This window comes from Drosophila pseudoobscura, chromosome 3 (genome assembly GCF_009870125.1).
Source record: "Drosophila pseudoobscura strain MV-25-SWS-2005 chromosome 3, UCI_Dpse_MV25, whole genome shotgun sequence".
In the NCBI taxonomy this organism is placed as follows: Eukaryota; Metazoa; Arthropoda; class Insecta; order Diptera; family Drosophilidae; genus Drosophila; species Drosophila pseudoobscura.
Window position 1 is genome coordinate 21,134,192 of NC_046680.1, and position 17,233 is coordinate 21,151,424.

Below are 17,233 nucleotides of genomic sequence, written 5' to 3' on the forward strand. Positions count from 1 at the left end.
AGGAGAAAATTGATTAATCAATGGCATACAATTATGTGGGCAAAACTAAGGGTTTTAGTTAGCCAGCTTTATTCAACGGAATATCAGAATTGAGCAATATGGTTTTCAATCCTTGACGTAGAATGATTAGCCCATTGTAAACCAAAGGGTGTTTTAATGTTTCACCGAAAATATTGCAAATTTTATAACTTCAGGGCAGTTTAGGTGAAAGATATCGAGTGTTTTTTTTAAGCTCAGAACACAGATGGCATGGATCTAAAAGAAAAACTTACAATCCGTAATATTTTCCGTCTAATAGAGGGGGCTTATGTGGGCTAAGTTCGATTTCTTATCGATATACGAGACGTCAGACTTCTCTTTCTTTTAACTTCCTGTTCCCGAACGCTGCAAAATGTCGAAGAGAGGTACAAACTATAAAAATAATCCAATTAAAGCGCCTTAAATATGGGCCATCCGCGTAAAACGAATGTGCAACGAGCATAAGTGTAGAGCAATGAAGTGGTTTGACTAATTATTTGTGCTTTTCGTTGTTTAGGACGTGGTGGTACCGCGGGAGGTAAATTCCGCATCTCCCTAGGTTTGCCTGTTGGCGCCGTCATGAACTGCGCTGATAATACTGGTAAGTGTGCATGAAAATAATACCGCATCCGAATGGCGTCCGCTAATGCCCAGCTTCTTTGTTGCATTCCAGGTGCCAAGAACTTGTATGTTATTGCCGTGCACGGCATTCGTGGTCGTCTGAATCGTCTGCCTGCTGCTGGCGTCGGTGACATGTTTGTGGCCACCGTCAAGAAGGGCAAGCCAGAGCTGAGGAAGAAGGTGAGTTTTTGCAGTGCAGTTTCTTCGATGCATGGTGTGTGAGAACTGTGCTGAGCTGCAAAGTGGAACCACTTTCAGTGAAAATGTTTTGAGCCGGCATACTAACGCACACCTTTCGTCGAATGCTCATGTGGTTTGATTTATTTGCTGGTTACTGATTTGTGTCTCATGTTCTCTTGTAGGTAATGCCTGCCGTGGTGATTCGGCAGCGCAAGCCGTTCCGCAGGAGGGACGGGGTGTTTATATACTTTGAAGACAATGCCGGGGTCATAGTAAACAACAAGGGCGAAATGAAGGGGTCGGCCATCACCGGGCCTGTGGCCAAGGAATGCGCTGACCTGTGGCCCCGTATCGCATCGAATGCAAGCTCTATAGCCTAAGGAATTTCCTTACAAATAAACCCATAACGGAACGAAGTTTGTTTTCACTTAAGAGTTGTCGGATCTTTTATTCAATGGACTGCTGTCGCAGCTCTGGAGGATGTATTCGCGAGTGTTCGACTCTGCCTATTACTTGGGCGCTTCGGTGCGCAGCGTGGGCTTCGGTCGAGTCACCTCCATCGATATCTTTCCATTGGCGCCCTTGAAAAGTGCGTAGCACACCTGGAAAGTGAGCCCCTCCAGTGCATCGCCATTGAACTTGGTAATGATGTCTCCGCGTTGCAGCTTGCTGTCGATCTCTGGATATTGGCCTTGTACCTACAAAGTCAAGAGATTCTTAGTATTATAGCCTCGCACTATTCACAGCGTCTCGAGCACTCACGATATCCGCGATGGTGCAGCCAAACTCGTTGGGCGAGAGGGAGAGGCCGAGCTCCTTGCCCGCCTTCTTCATGAGCTCCACGTTGAACTTATCCAGCTCGGGCGGATCGGCGCGAAAGACGGTGAAATTGACGGTTCTCTCGTAAGTCACGTGGAACAGCTGGTGCACCTTCAGCGTGGTCATGTTCGCAACGTGTACCGGCTTCCCATTGACGTCGGTGATGTGATCGAAGATCTTGAGACGGTTGTCCGCGGCCAATGCTCCCTCCGGGTAGATGTGTGTGATGACACAGCCAGTCTGCAAAAGAGATTAGAAAGGCTTAGCCAGTGTTGTTGCCACCCCCCACCCGTGCGTTACCTTGACGTGGTTGTTCTTGCCGCCAGCCACTATGACGCCCAGCGGCTTCTTCTCAACCTTCACCTCAATGAGGATCTTTTTGTTTGGCTTGATCTCGGCTGTCGCGGGCTCCTGCGGCTTCTCCGCCTCCTTTTTGGCCTCTGTAGGAGAACAGAGCAGAAATGTTAATGGTGTCCGGGTTTCCTCTGCACTTGCATACCCTCCTTCTTCTTATCCTCCGCCTCCTTCTCGGCGCGTATGGAGTCCTCGCTCTTGAGTGTCAGAAGGATCATGGTCACAACGCCCTCGGCCCGCTTGATCAGCCCCGTTGCCTAACACCACGTGGAATTAGTCTGGTTAGAGAAGAGACTGGGGGCCCGGTGCTACTCACTTCATCGTAGTTCGACTCCAGGGTCACGTCTTGGTTGATGGACAGCAGCATGTCGCCAACTTTGACGCCCGCCGCCTCTGCATTGGAACCTTCGCGCAAGTCCGAGATGAAGATGCCGTTGCCCACCTCCACGTGCTTACCGTAGATTACCATGATGCCCAGGAAGCCCTCCTTACGCACCTGAACTGAGCGCGCCTTTGGGTACTGGTCGAAGATGAACTTGGTCTGTGGCGGAGGAGAAACAACAGAATTAAAAAGAATTTATTTTCCAGAGGACCTATCGCTTGCCTCGTCGGACGACGTCGGGAACTTCTTGATGGGCTTGACACACATGCCCTCGTCGTTGGGCTTGCGTCGTGACGTGATCAATACGAGCTTCTCTCCTTCCACGTTCTTGAATATGGCAGAGGCGTTCAAGTGGCAGCGGTTCTTCAGCACGTTGCCGTTCACCTCGACTATCTCGTCGCCGGCCTTGAAGTCCACGCTGGCGAATGTGCCGTTGGTGTCCACGCCCGCCACGAAGCAGGCCATCTTCTGTCGATCCTTGTGGCCGGCCAGGGCGATTCCCAGCGGCTTGCTGGCCGGACGTTGCACCTCGATGCGGCGCAGATCCTTCATCATGTTGTACCGCTTGTTGATCTTGGCTGTGGGAGGACAGGATTTCTGCACGGGCCGCATTGGTGAAATGGTGGTGAGCAGACTCACCCATCGTGTATCCAAACTCGTCTTCCTGCTCTTTGTCGCGCTCCTTCTCCTGCTTATTTAGCTTGCAGTTGCCTGCAGAGGCACGATCGATCTGTGGGGCAGACAAAAGGATCAAATCCGAGGACTATACTAGAAGAACTAGGAAGAACTCGAGACCCACCTCGTACCCCGCCTCCGTGCGGATGCGTCCGGTCATGTCGCGGGTGTCTTCATCGTCCTCGTCCGCATAGTTGCTTGCCGCGTGCTTGTTTCTCATGGAGGCCGTGAAGGTTTGGTTCCGCTTCTGCATCGTGGGCTGCCTGTTCATGCCCATGCCTTGCCCCTGCCCTTGGCCCTGGCCCTGCCCCATGCTCTGGCCCATCCCCATAGTGTTAACGGGGACCTGGTCCTGATTGAACTTGTTTTTGGCCTGCATGTAGCCATTGCTGCGCGGATCGGTCTTGGCCTGCTCCTCGCTCTTGTCGAACGTCTGTATCTCCAGGTCGATCTTGAAGTCCGCCTCCTTGATGAGATCGATGACCGCCTGCTCGGTGGAGTGTCGCACATCCTTGCCGTTCAGCGAGAGGATGCGATCGCCCACCTTCAGCCTGCCACACAGGTGGGCAGGACTATCGGGTACGATGCCTTTGATGAATATCCCAGTGGTCTTCGTGTTGGGTGAGTCCTTCACCTCCCCTCGCACTATGCAGATCCCAAAGGACTTCTTGCCCGTCTTGTCCAGGGTCACCATGTGAATGAGCTCTGAGAAAGGGATAGGAATAGAATAGGTTTTGGAGGATCAATTTCTGTTCGGCTTGCGAAGATTTCTATGAGGTTAGCTCCCGCAGGAGCATGCAGACCCCTGTTTCAAGGCCAAGTACTCAGTTTTCACGGAAATAGGGGCAAATTCTATTATCACTGACCACCAGCGGCGCCTGCCTTGCCCTGGAACTGCACCATCGCGTATGTCTTGGATCGGCTGCTGCTGCTCCAAACACTTCACTCACTGGCCGGACATTAAATCGACGGAATAATATGCTAATTTATTTTTATTCGAATTGCTGTCGCTTTACGATTTTTATGATTTTTGAATGTTCCGCGGCGGCAGCGCCCGTTTTGAGCCGATGGAAAAGTGCGCCTAAACTGATTTCACAATTAGTTGGCGGACATTCATGCTAACTGACTTAGTGGCCATTCTATTTTGAGTATGATTTTCGTATCGATTACACTAGTGAGCAGAATTCAGCTTCAGGGGATTGCGGCGCACATTGGCCCACAGTGCACTTGAAGCAAAATCTTAGATCGAATGTTTGTTTCAGTGTTAATCGGGTGTCTTAGAAACTTGTAGTTTCTTTTGGTTAACCTTTTGCATGCAGCAGAGTGCACTATCGACCTGACAGAGGTGCTTCCTTCCCATTGAGCAACTTTTGCTGCCTGTTATTACACCACCCTATCACCCCCTGACCGGCAGAAACCACGCGTTCGCGTACTCCCCCTGAAGATTGTCACAACATGGATATTGGAGGCAGGGCGAGAGTACTCTGTCTTTACCTTTATTGTCCATAACACCTTATTAATTTCGATTCGGCGATTCGAGCCCGGGCCAGGTCCATGCTGAACATAACAGAAACACTCTGCCAGCGGAAGGGAAGCCTCCTAAGTGTTGCTCACAAATGCCCATCGATTTTAGCCATTTCTTTCGTTGCACTTACAACAGAACAACACATGGCACACACCTAAAGCAGAGTATACCTAGAATAGCAACTACCTTAGTGTTTCTATCGAGCAGACGAAGATTCTAAAGTCTACAATATGGTAACAAAAAACCAGTACTCATCGAAAGTCAATAGCTGAAGATCTAAGAGTGTTTGGGTGGGAATCCTTCTCCATTAATAATAGCTACTTGATATGTTTGAGGTCGCCTTACAACTAGTCCAAGGGTTGAGCAGCAGTCCGTCAAAACCGAAATTCTAGTGCTGATTACGCACGACGTAAGTGATATATACATATGTATTGATCCAATCTGTAGAAAAGAGAAGGGAATGTTTGGAAAAGCCTTTGGTAGGGATCGTTCTTAAAGCTGAGCTCTTAAGCCGATTAATGCTTGGATACAGATATATACAATATCTATATTTAAGTGTAAATCCTAATTATGACATGATATGGGGTCGAAAAAGACTTCATCTCTGCGTTCAAATAAATGTGGAAAAATGTAAGAATATCCTATACAAAAGTAAAACAAAAACCAAAAAGGAAACCAATGAAATATTTTACTCGTTTCATTACATCGAACTAAATGTGGATTCCTTCGATAGATTCCATTCCCCTCGGACAATGAAAACTGGGCGGAGGGGGGGCAGTTGAATAAAAGTTTCTGGAGTTCTGCCATTCGAGTGGCAAATGAATTTAATTTGTGAGCGAATCTTAAATTCATAATTAAGATTTGCATTTTAATGCCTTTGCCAGACAAACGAGGAGGAGTGAAGGAGGGGCTACGCAAACATTTCCCCATTTAAGGCGAATAGAAAATTTCTAAGCGAGGAAAAAGGCAAAGCAAAACTAGAGTAAACACATGCTCAAAGAGCGGGCATCAAACGGGTGGAAAATGGAACTGGAAAATGGCCACAGCTCAAATGGGAACTGTGGCTGTGGCGGGGGAGGTGGAGTGTGGGAGGGCGGGCAGCAAACGTCAACGACTGCGGAACGATGTTGGAAATTAATTTCATAATAAAAAAGCGTAAGGAAACCCATTTGATAAAACAATTTCCTTTTTGCCTCCCAACAGTCATGTTTTGTTAGTAAAGTAAATTCGAGAGAGAGGCAGCAGGCAGCAGGCGGCAGGCGGACCGGCCCCGAGAGAGAGAGAGGCGAAAACCGAGAAACAGAGCAGTGAAAATGAGCTTAACTTTCCCCCCCCGATGCCTGCTCCTCATAACCGCTTTCCTCTTTGTCAGCAGCGACAGCGACGCTGGCAGGATGTACACATATCCTTCAGGATGCGCTGCTGGACAGCCATTGGTCGCCGCTGTGGCCACGCCCCACGCAATGGCTGCTGCTTTTCGGCAGTCATGACCTCTCGCTCTAGCCTTCCCTTCCTTCTGCTCCTTCTTAACAGTGCGCTGCTGCGCCGCAGTCGGCGCATTTAGTTAACTGAAGTGATTTTCCGCACAGCGATAGAGAGAGAGGGGAGAGGGAGAGACAGGGACAGGGACAGGGACGACTCTTATGTAAGTGGCTACACGTGCACGTGTGTGTGTGCGAATCCGTTGTTGACTTGTTCTCGTGTTGTACTTACATGCAGTTATATCAAATTGCTAATAATCGTCTAGCAGCCCTCCTCCAGAGTGCGTCCTGGAAATGAATAAGAATTACAGTTTTCTGCGCAAAAACACTTCACACAAAGATTTGGAATAATATGGAAATTGTGCCTGTTCCTCCATGTTCCATCCTACCATCTACCCTGCATCCTTCAGACAGAGAAACGGAGAGAGAGGCAAAGGACCACCCATACATGGGTGTGAGCGAAGTAAAGGAGTCCCGTTTTAATAGGAGACAGTAATGAAATTCTGATCTGTATATGCGTAGATATGAATACATAGATATGCAGTTGAAAGCGATTCCATAGGAATCCCTTCATAGGAATAGGCCTTCCAGTTGGATGGATTCCCCCTAAATTTTAGACACTCTGTTTCGTTCTGGGGTATGTTCATTGGATATCTTGTTGGATGATCCCTACAAAGCCATAGGGTCTATCAAAGACTATACAATACCAAAATTTACCAATTTAATCATGCCTAAGCAATCAATCTTACGACCTAAAAGGGACCTTAAAGTGTCTCGATCTACTGTGTATATATTTGTATTCATATTGGACCTTGACATGCAATGACTGCATCTTACAAGAGCCGTTAGGGATCCCATATCCACGAAAGCGGGGCGTACCTTTTCCGTCTCTATGGAACGCAGAAAATCCCTATTGGACCCTGCTCATCATCATCTTCACACACCTCCACTTCGAGCTCCTTCTCCGCATATCCTTTAAAGCCAGCAGTGCAGTCTGTTGTATACGGCTGCATTACGGCCCCATTGCAATGACCTTCTGGGAAAGTGTGTACAGATGTGGGAGCCATTGTTTAGACTGTAGAAGAATCACCAAAACGAAAAGCAGGATAATTATATATTGTTGCTGGAACAAGTCTGGGCATGCGTTTTGAGAATGGTCAATGGGGAATAGGCTCTTCTTATCGTAGTGTCTATTGGGGCCACGTGCGGCAATGTTGTTGCCCTTGGATACCGCCTTCAAGGCACACAACGATTGCTCCACAATTCCCCCAGAACCAACTTTTCATCCATTTCTAAAAAATATGAATCGACATTTGCAATGGTAGATTTGTATACATTTAATCCTTAATTGGCGATACCACTGAATTGTAGCTGGATATCTGTTTTGCCGGTTAGAAAATAGAATTTCTGTTGATGTATTTCATCACACAGATCAGTTGCATTAGCTCTGCGTATTTCGACCTCCCTCCGATCATCCGAATCGGAGACCTGTGCGAACTTCAACTTGTAGAAAACTCATTGAGGAACGGAACCCATCATCAGAGCTGAGAGCCGAGGCGCAACAGGCTCTCCTCCACCATACACATCTCCTCCAAAGATACATAAAACAAAAGGGAGGACAGCCGTGGCGGAGGGGTGGGGAGGGGAGGAGAGGGAAAACCAACTGAATATTCTCACGACGTTTAAGGACATCTACAAACAATTACGGCCGTACATGTGTACCATGAGGAACAGCAGGCAGCAGGCAGCCCTCCAAAGTTCCAGCTAAAGTTCGCATGACGCACGGAATGCCCGCCTCTGGGGCACGGATTATAGATATTTGTGTTTACTACGGATGTATAATGTCCTCATAACTTCAGTACGTGAACGTGATAGAGCAAATAATGGTGCCCACATGAAGCGGCAGGACCACAAGGCCCAGGACTCGGAGCAGAGCGCAGCGGAGCACTTGCAGCCCCTGATTGGTGCCGGGTGCAGGGAGCAGGCCACTGCAGAGTGCTTTTGGAACGAGACTTAGTGGATTACGGGCCGCTCTACATTAAAACTCAATTTGAATGACAACGCGTAAGCAAATAATTGTCCTTTTGCGACCCGCCAATGTCCTTAGCTTGCCTCAAGTGCCCCCACCTTCTGCCACTCCACTGCTTCTGCTGCTGCTGCCTCAAAAGTTTGCTCTCCACACGGTAGTAAGTTATTCAAATATTGAGTTTTTCCAACTCGCTCGCAGCCAGACCACCACCCTCTCATCTCCCAGCTCTCAGCTCTCAGCTTTCCCTTTCTCCGCTCCCTGTGTGTGCATGTGCGCAGGGTCACAGCCGGACCGACCGGGGGATGGATGCCGAAAAGCGAGTCGAGTCTCGAAATATCATCCGTATCCGTAGCCGTAGCCGTATCCGCATCCCTTTGTTTGAGTTGTTCGCTCTTCTAAATACGTTTGATTTGTTTGCTGTGCCAGTGCCCCGAGGCCAGCGCAGAGGCGGGAGATCTTAAGCTGCATGTAAATGCGTTAAATTAAATTTAAAACGCTTGTACACGGACACTCCTTCAAGCAGCCTGCTCGACAGGACAATGACAATCGAATCGTTAGCTGGATTGGTTGGGACGAGGGCTTGACAATTTTCGATTTAGTGTGCAACGGGGAGACTGACGGGCTAATGCGATTATGGGAATAAAGATTTGTTGGCTCCATATGGGTACTGCGGCAGTGTGGGAGGCGGGGCCCGGGCCTCTCCTGGTGGATACCCAATCGAATCCGCCTGATTTTTGGTTCAGTTGCAGGTGTCCCCCCATCCCCAGACGCATCCGCCCAACGATTGCAGATTGCACATTCAATATTGTTGATTTTGGACACTGATAGCCTCTCCCGCACGTGTTCACACTTCGCGATACTTTGGTACTCGGGCACGTGTTAACTTGTTTGCGATATCTCCATCAATGCCGACAAATATTTGCTGTGCACATTTTATTTACAGCACCCAAATTGGTAATATCTGCACTCTACGGGTCCATGTACGGGCTGTGTACGGACTTGTGTCCTCTATTTTCTTTTCATTTGTCGCCATGTCGCCCACATCATCGCTTTGATCTCACCAATTGATTTACACTAACGATTATTTAATGAAATTCCACAAAAACGCCACCCCTCTGGACCCCGTTGTCCTGGGCAGGAAGTGTGAATTACACAACACCCACTCCAGGGCGAGGCGAGGTGTACGCGTGCCACACGTGTCCGCTGGGAACTTATTAAGCGTGTCCTCTTTTTTCGGTTTTGATTCTTTCTGGTTTGATTTAAACTTCCCGCTCAAGTGTGATGTGTTGTCTCTTTTGTGGATTGTTTCCATGTCTACGGATGAGCAATTAGTGGAGATTTCCCACTCCTGGTACTACAGGGAGCGGGGGGCGGTCTATCTGATGGAGAAAATACTTTCCACTAAGAAATCATTCCCATTCTGTAAGGGCTTAAGATGAAGCACCACCTAAAGATCATGCCAGATATCCTCTGATAGATATTCCTTATATATTCCATCTAGCATCTAGATAGATCCCATTATTTGCCTCACCTTTTTAGCATTTCAAATTCAACATTTCAAAGGTCTTCTATCAACTCCATCAACCCCAAGGGAATGCCCCGAGTATTGTGGAAATCCCAACTAACTCTGACTTCATAATCCTCGAAACCAAAACAAATAAACGATTATCCTTTATGGTTTGTGCATGGGCAGGAATCAGCGATGGCTATGATGGGCATTACCAACTGTCCAAATAGCTGCCACGCCCCAACAGTTAAGAGAGCAAACGGCACATCGCATCGGAGGAGAATGAAGTGAATCCCAACGTCCTGGACACAACGTTCTGGCTTTCGTTTCGTGGCATACGGACAAGTGACAATCATCCCACTTAATTGAATTCTGCGCTGCATAATAAATCAACTTAATGCGATCCAAGTACGCCACGCCAGAGGATGCCGAGCAATTCAAAAGCTCAAGCAGATCCCGCAGCGAGAGAGGAGGAATGGTTAGGTGGGGTAGGGATATCCTTTGGCTGCGGTTTCATCAGCAGCAGCAGCAGCAAATAAACAACAATAACACACTCTGCTCTGCCATCGATGCCCACTTTCCCACTCTCCCCACACTTTTCCAGCCCATCCACGCCTGCTGTAATTTCCACACTTGTGCTGACACATTGAAAGGGCTTTGGGTTTTCATTGTACCCTGGCAAAGGGTACTATGATTTTTGGCCAGACTTGGCACAGACTATTTTTATTTCTCTGCTGGCAATATCAAAGACTATACAATGGGACCAAACGGAATGTCCCATAATACAATAACCAATTGAAGGTTTTTGGCATGACGAGACATATTTTCTCTGAGACTGGGACCGACTGCGCCAAGGCATTGAGTAACAAGCAAAGCCAACTAATTCGATGGAAGCACACACAGCTCTTTCTGGGATCAAAGCAAATCAGAGAAGAATCAAAAATAATCCAAACTAGATCATATTGGTGTCGAAGGAATCGGAGCCTTTTTTGTTCCTAAAGATAAACCAGCCCAAACTCAAATACCTGTGGTTCCAAGTGTTTCTAAGTTAAACTCTATCGTAATCACAAACACAATCACATATCTATTAATTTTCGCCATCTAAAGGGTATTAAGTACGTGGCCTTTCAAAGTTGACGGTTTTTTTCTGGTTATTTATGAATTGAGAAATTGACATCCTGCCAGAAAAGGGAAGGAGGCGTTAAGGAGGCTTAGGCAGGGCTCTCGATTTTTATTGCCGCTGCTGCCGAACAAGAGGCTTAGGAAAAGGCGGAGGCAAAGGCACCAGGCATCATCCTCCTCATCCTCATCATCATCATCCGCATCCGCAGCCACATCAAATGAACAAAACTGCATGAAATGAGGCACGAAACATCAGAGTTTTATGTGTGTGTGTGGCACTTGCTGCTACTGCCACAACCCGTGTACCCTTACTCGCACCCACCCCTCAATGAGGATAAATCGAGCGTGAAATATACCCGCTTGGACAGGAGGACAGGGGAACAGGGGAACTCGCGGAGATGTAGAACCCATTGTTGTGCTTTCCACTTGTTGGCAGGTTGGATCCTGGGTCCTGATGAAGGATGAAATTTGCGGTGCAGTTGCGCAATTTGTTCGCTGCCTGCTGTGATTTTTCCCATTGTTCCTGTGCCGTGTGGGTGGGTGCTGACTGATTCCTGATGTCCTTGTCCATCAAATTGAGCGTCACTCAAGTATTCAAGTGCCTGTATGTGTCTCTGCCCCTCCCCCGTCCCTTCCCCGTCCCCCTCCCACTCCCCAAAGCCCACTGCTTGTTTTCCATCCATCCTGCAGATACTTCAAAGATTTAATAATGACATAAGAAGCGAAGCTATTAAGCCAGGAGCCGCCCCTCACGAGTACCGCGTCGGAGGCCGCGTCGAGTGTGTTTGCCTTTGCGATTCTCCAGGTGCCAGACACCCATCGATGCGACAGGATGCGGCATCTCGAGCTCAAATTAGTAGCAGGGCAGCCAAGACTCCCTTGTCCGCAGAAAGGAGGAGTCACTGTAGCCATTGTCCTTGTCCTGACTGGGTCCTGGTACTGGTCCTTGTAGTCAAAGCAATTCAAGTGTCAAATCTTTTATTTGCCTTTTGCAGATTTCGCAATAAAAATTTGTATTGTCAAAGTCTGCGCTCATCCAAGCCCAATCCACAATCCCAGTCCCCCCAATCCGAGCCCGAGTATCCTTCTCAGCCAGTGCAGCCAGCCCCTCGCAAATTTTCACTCCCTTTTATGCTCCTGGCATGTCCTTTGGTCGTTTGTTTGCGTGCAATAAATTTGCTGACAAAAGAAGGATTATTGCTGGATCATGCCGCTGTCGCCGCTGCTCAGCCTGAGCAGGATGTGGCTGTGGCTGTGGCTGTGGCTCTTCCCTGTGCGGCTTCGGTTATTGCCAGCGTGCATTCCTGGGCGTTATTGTTTGCCCATAAGTTAATTGTTCGCCGGCGAAAGCTTGAGTGCACCGCATCCTCACGCTCAACTGGCCGCCAAAAAATCCTCTATCTTCCGTCCTCCACCTCAGGACTCATGCTGTGCCTAAGCAATGATTAACCGTAGACAGACAGGGGATATGGCTGTCGATGGACATGGATATTGATATGGTTACGCTGAGGAGTTGGGTAGCAGTTGGCAAAACTCTAATTGCCATGGAAACTGGTATAAAGGATGCGACTAAACGATGGAAAGTGGATTGACGAGGAAATAATCTATATAAATGCAAGAGGCTGTCATTAGGATTAGATGGATTAGATCTACCACACCATCGACATAACCAGTGGAGTGGAGATGTAGATCGAAACCGGCACACTTTTTGTAATTCAAGCGACACGAGGAATAATTGAAACAATAAAAAGCAGCAAGATCGATTTAGATTAAGTGCCCTTACTTATTCCTTTAGACGGTGGTCATCTCTGTTATTTTGGGTCCACTACATAAAGTACTTGTGGAATTTATTCCGAAACGGCGAGCAGCACACAATTCCTGGAAAGTAAGCTCCCTTTATTGTAAGAAATTTGTGAACAGACCCGATTCTGATTTTTGATTTGGTAAAAAAAAGTCTCCCCGAAAGCCACATATAAGACCATTTGTTTGGACATAAACAAGACAAAGGGAATGCCGCAATAAATTTTCGGCAACAAAATTGAAAACGGCCACAATTCCTAATCCCCCCTACCCCCCCTGTCTTTTGGCCCCTTCCCACCACACCTAGCTTTCTATCTATGTATCTAATACCAATACAAATCCAAACAGATAAAGATACATAACAAAACGCAATGCCACGCCCCTCTCTCGAGCTGGCCAAAAACTCATTGATTCGTTAGTGTAACAGAATGTAAGAGAAGGGGGGCAATAAGGAGGGGTTTCATAGAGAGGGGGATAGGGGTGGCAGCAGAGGGGTAGGTGGGGAGACATAGCTGAACAGAATTGAAATAATGAAAATGGATGCCAAGTGAAAAAAACGATATCAATATTGTCCTCAATGAGAAGATGCCATGGCGGCCATTATTCAGTGTCTCTCTGCTTTGTGTTTGTGCGTTGGTGTTTTGTCCCAAGTGTGTGTGAGTGTGTGTGTGTGTAACTTCCGCAAAACTGGAAAACTAATTTGAACAAAGTACAACAAATAAAAGTGACTACTGAATGTTTAATTTGAAAAGGGAGAAGGCACTGAACACTGAACAGTGAACAGTGAACACTCTGCAACAAAAACAAGAACAATAATGTCTAACATCTGGGGAACAAAACGAGTGAAAGGCCTAGCCTATAGTCGATATACCGACTAAAGAATACCCATTAATTGGACAAATTCTTCGCAAAACATTTGGAACGTTATTCTGCCTCTAAAAATGATCTTAATGAATAAAAGAACCTGCAATTTTAACTTCTTCACCAAGAATAAAATGTCATTATTTATGCCATTTATTTGCAGCTGTTTTGTCTAAAAATATTTTATACTTAAAACTACAACAAATTGAATATAAAATAAATTATTTATTTTAAAGTGTTTTTTATTTGGATCAAAAGTCTTTAATATATATACTTTATACTATATACTTTAATATTTTATATTTAATTTCAATATTTTTGTATCTAAAACCCAAATGTTTAATTTAAATACGGGTGAAGTGAATACATTAAAAATAGCATATCCCCACTGGGATCTGCGATTACCGGGGTATAACAGCGAAAATGAAAAGGAGAAATAATACAAAACTCACATAGATACAAATGCAGCAAACACATGTACACAGAATATCCTCCCGCAGCTACTCGTCCCGTTCCGTCCTCCTGCGCCAACGCTCCCCTTATTGTGTTGGAGAATGTTGGCGAAAATGGCGCATTCCCGAAGGCGGGGGCGGGGGTGGGGATGCGGGCTGAGGAGACCCGAGAACGAGAGCCCCCGCAGAATGAGAGAAATCGAGAGAAACGTCGACATACGGTTAGAAAAACATTCGCACATAAAAATGCTAACATTTGAATGTGGGCAGGGAGGGGTAGGCGGTTGCTGGAAAATGGATGCCTGAGAGGGAAGGCAAGGCAGTTGGACGGCTGGGCGGTACCTCCATGTGGCTGACATAATGAAACATTATTAAGAGCCACGACGTCAAAGCTGCAAAAGGTATCTAAAATTTGCGCAAAATGTTTATCCTCCCCTCAGACTCTAACCCTAGCCCTTGCTCCTGTACCTCATCCCTACTACAGGCTACACCCCCCACCCGCTTCTTCCTCATGAGTTTTGGCTTCTGCAGTCGGAGTCGCAGTCGGTCTCTCTCTCTGCCGCCTGCCAATTTGCCGTCGCGAATTTCACATTTACAGAAGGAAAAGCAGCAAAACCAGGACGAGGACTCTCCACCATTTTATGAAATTACGTGAGAGAGACAGCATAACGATAGTGGGAGCGAGAGAAAGAGAGAGAGAGAGAGAGAGACGGAGACTGAGAGCCCAGCAGCGATACGCCAGAGAGGGATAGCCTGCTGGGCCATAGATTGGTTTACGGCTCATCTCATCCCCCGCCAGAGCGAGACGGAGAGGCTGTCTGCTGCAGGGATGCTGCCGACGCGACGTCGCGTTGTCGTAGAATCACAGTTATTCGAGATACGAAAACACAGCAGCGGCGACACAAAAGCCCATGGAAGCGTTAGCGGCAGCGGCAGCGGTTTTCCATAAAATAAATGTTTGAGTTATGTAGAAAAACATTTTGGGCGAGAGGATTTTCGTTTTCGTTGCGATTCAGTTAACATTTGGCAACCGGATTCCGCCTCAGACAGACACGACGACCGGACCCGTGTATCCATCACCCTCGAGCTTCGAGCCTTCGAATCTTTGTTTCCCCAAGCGTCATGTACAGTTATCAGTAAGCCCCGCCGGAAACGGAAACGGATACGAAACGAAACGAAACAGTGTGCGAGTTGCTAGTGTAGTGACATGGCCTATTGGAAATCGAATTCAAACTCAATTCAAACTCCAATTCAAACTCAAACTCAAATTCAAACGCAAAGTGAATCTAGTGAATAAGCAAAATCGAACACAGTTCCTGAGTAAACATCAAAGCGAAAGTGTTGCGTCCTCTACCACATAAGAACCAAGAATAGAATCCATCTAGAATCTAGACATACGATTATCATGCACACCAGCACGGATCCCATGCACACTCTGCACGACAGCGTCTCTCTGTCGCCGCCGTTGCACAAGAGTCAGCGGAGTGGCGGCGGCAGTGCTTCCTCGCGATCCGCCGCCGCTGTGGATGCCATGTCCATAGCATGTGACGATAGCGAGGAGCCGTCGGGCATTGGTGGTAGCGGCGGAGATGGCTGCGGCAACACAGGCGGTCCATTGGTGAAGCCACCGTACTCCTACATAGCCCTGATCACCATGGCCATTCTCCAGTCGCCGCACAAGAAGCTGACTCTCAGCGGGATCTGTGACTTTATCATGTCGCGGTAAGTAGTCGTAGTCCCTCCTGTCCGACCGAGGCAACTGGGGCATGTGCCGACGGCAGCAGTCGATCGAGCGGGAAAATCGTAAGCGTCATTTTCCATTTACTTACAGCTTTCCCTACTACAAGGACAAGTTCCCCGCTTGGCAGAACTCCATCCGGCACAACCTCAGTCTAAACGACTGCTTCATCAAGGTACCGCGCGAGCCGGGCAACCCGGGCAAGGGCAACTTCTGGACCCTGGACCCTCTGGCAGAGGACATGTTCGACAATGGAAGCTTCCTGCGACGGCGGAAGCGGTACAAGCGGGCCCCCACAATGCAACGCTTCTCCTTTCCAGCGGTGTTCGGCACCCTGTCCCCCTTCTGGATACGCAAGCCTGTGCCCCTGGTCCCCGTGCACTTCAATGTGCCAAACTTCAACGGGAGCAGCCGAGACTTTGACGTGATGCACTCGCCCGCGGATGTTTTCGACACGGCGCTGCGGGCCGACAAGAAGTTCAACTTTTTCGCCAACGCCGAGGCATCCCTTTACCAGAACAGCCAGAGTGGCGGCGACAAGTTCGATCGCCTCTCCTTCATAAATCGCGCACGTGCTGTGGAAGCAGCGGATGCCGGGGCCGTGGATGCTCTGCCCCACAGCAGTGGCGGAGCTGGGAGTAGAGCCAGCAAGTACAAAAGTCCTTACCCCTTTGATGTGGCGACTATGGCCAGCGCCGCCGCTGGAATTCCCGGTCATGGCGAGTACGGTGAGCGGATCAGTGCTCCGGCCGGTGGTGGCTACATGGATCTCAATGTGTACAACGACGATGCGGAGGCTGATGCAGAGACCGAGGCGGAGGCAGAGGCGGACGACGATTCATGCGAGGACAAGATCGATGTGGAGAGCGCCAACGAGAACGATCAGGAGGATTCGCACATATCGGACTCCGTTGACAGTGCGTGCACGAACCGTCTGGAGGTGCCAGCGGATGTGCTGCTTTTCGAGCATGCCGAGGCCTCCAGAAGCCCTATAGTGCAGGCTCTCACGTCCAGTCCGAGGAGCCGCTACGACGGAGAGCCAGCGAACCTGCGGTCCATCAAGCAGAGCCATGCCAAGGACTTCCGCATCGAGACGCTCATCGGCCACCAGCACCGTCGCGCGGTCAGTCACGACGAGGCGAGTGACTAGGTCCTGACTCTCGATTCCTTTGGATCTTAGGACCACACCACCCCTTCCGCTTGGCTTATGTATATTTCATTCCACGGTGATTTCTGTTTCGATCTAAGCACGTTTTAACACACCCTAGTCCCTAGCCTTAGCACCTAGCCAGGTCCGACAGCCAGTAGTGATCAGTATCTGTAGGAGTAGTAGAATGCCAGAGCACAAGATTTTAATGCGACCAAATCAAACGCTATAGTTGCGAGTCCACTTACATGTATATCGGAATATATATAACTGTGTAAATCTGATCCATTGCACATCTATAGCATACTTTTAAAGTGAATTCTAGAGGTACATACATACATAGTACGTATCTATACATATTACATGTGTAGTACTTTATGTGTGCGTGTAACAAAAAGAGAAATACTATTAAATATTAATTAGACTCTAAGACCTTTGCTGATGTTATTGAAAATTTAATAAACCACTACATACTAACGAAAGGCAGTTTTCCATTTATAATTCGATTCGAGCGCGCGCTGC

At 48.0% G+C, this 17,233-nt stretch overlaps 3 protein-coding genes across 3 annotated transcripts; 2 read left to right on the plus strand and 1 right to left on the minus strand.

Moving 5' to 3' along the window:
* The first annotated feature begins 295 nt into the window (after positions 1-295).
* RpL23 (ribosomal protein L23) lies at positions 296-1,251 on the plus strand. Its single transcript, XM_001361849.4, has 4 exons — positions 296-404; positions 536-619; positions 692-819; positions 1,002-1,251. Exons 1-4 carry the CDS (start codon positions 392-394, stop codon positions 1,197-1,199), a joined length of 423 nt encoding a protein of 140 aa, XP_001361886.1. The 5' UTR covers positions 296-391; the 3' UTR covers positions 1,200-1,251.
* On the minus strand, positions 1,241-4,131 carry inaD (inactivation no afterpotential D). The gene is made up of 9 exons (XM_001361850.4): positions 3,916-4,131; positions 3,174-3,754; positions 3,014-3,104; positions 2,597-2,952; positions 2,309-2,533; positions 2,138-2,249; positions 1,939-2,078; positions 1,582-1,878; positions 1,241-1,517 (listed from the first exon to the last, which is right to left on the minus strand). The coding sequence occupies exons 1-9, from the start codon at positions 3,950-3,952 to the stop codon at positions 1,329-1,331; spliced, it is 2,028 nt and encodes a 675-aa protein (XP_001361887.3). The 5' UTR covers positions 3,953-4,131; the 3' UTR covers positions 1,241-1,328.
* A 10,538-nt stretch (positions 4,132-14,669) lies between these two features.
* On the plus strand, positions 14,670-17,141 carry fd59A (forkhead domain 59A). Its single transcript, XM_001361852.5, has 2 exons — positions 14,670-15,548; positions 15,658-17,141. The coding sequence occupies exons 1-2, from the start codon at positions 15,232-15,234 to the stop codon at positions 16,712-16,714; spliced, it is 1,374 nt and encodes a 457-aa protein (XP_001361889.1). The 5' UTR covers positions 14,670-15,231; the 3' UTR covers positions 16,715-17,141.
* The last annotated feature ends 92 nt before the right edge of the window (positions 17,142-17,233 follow it).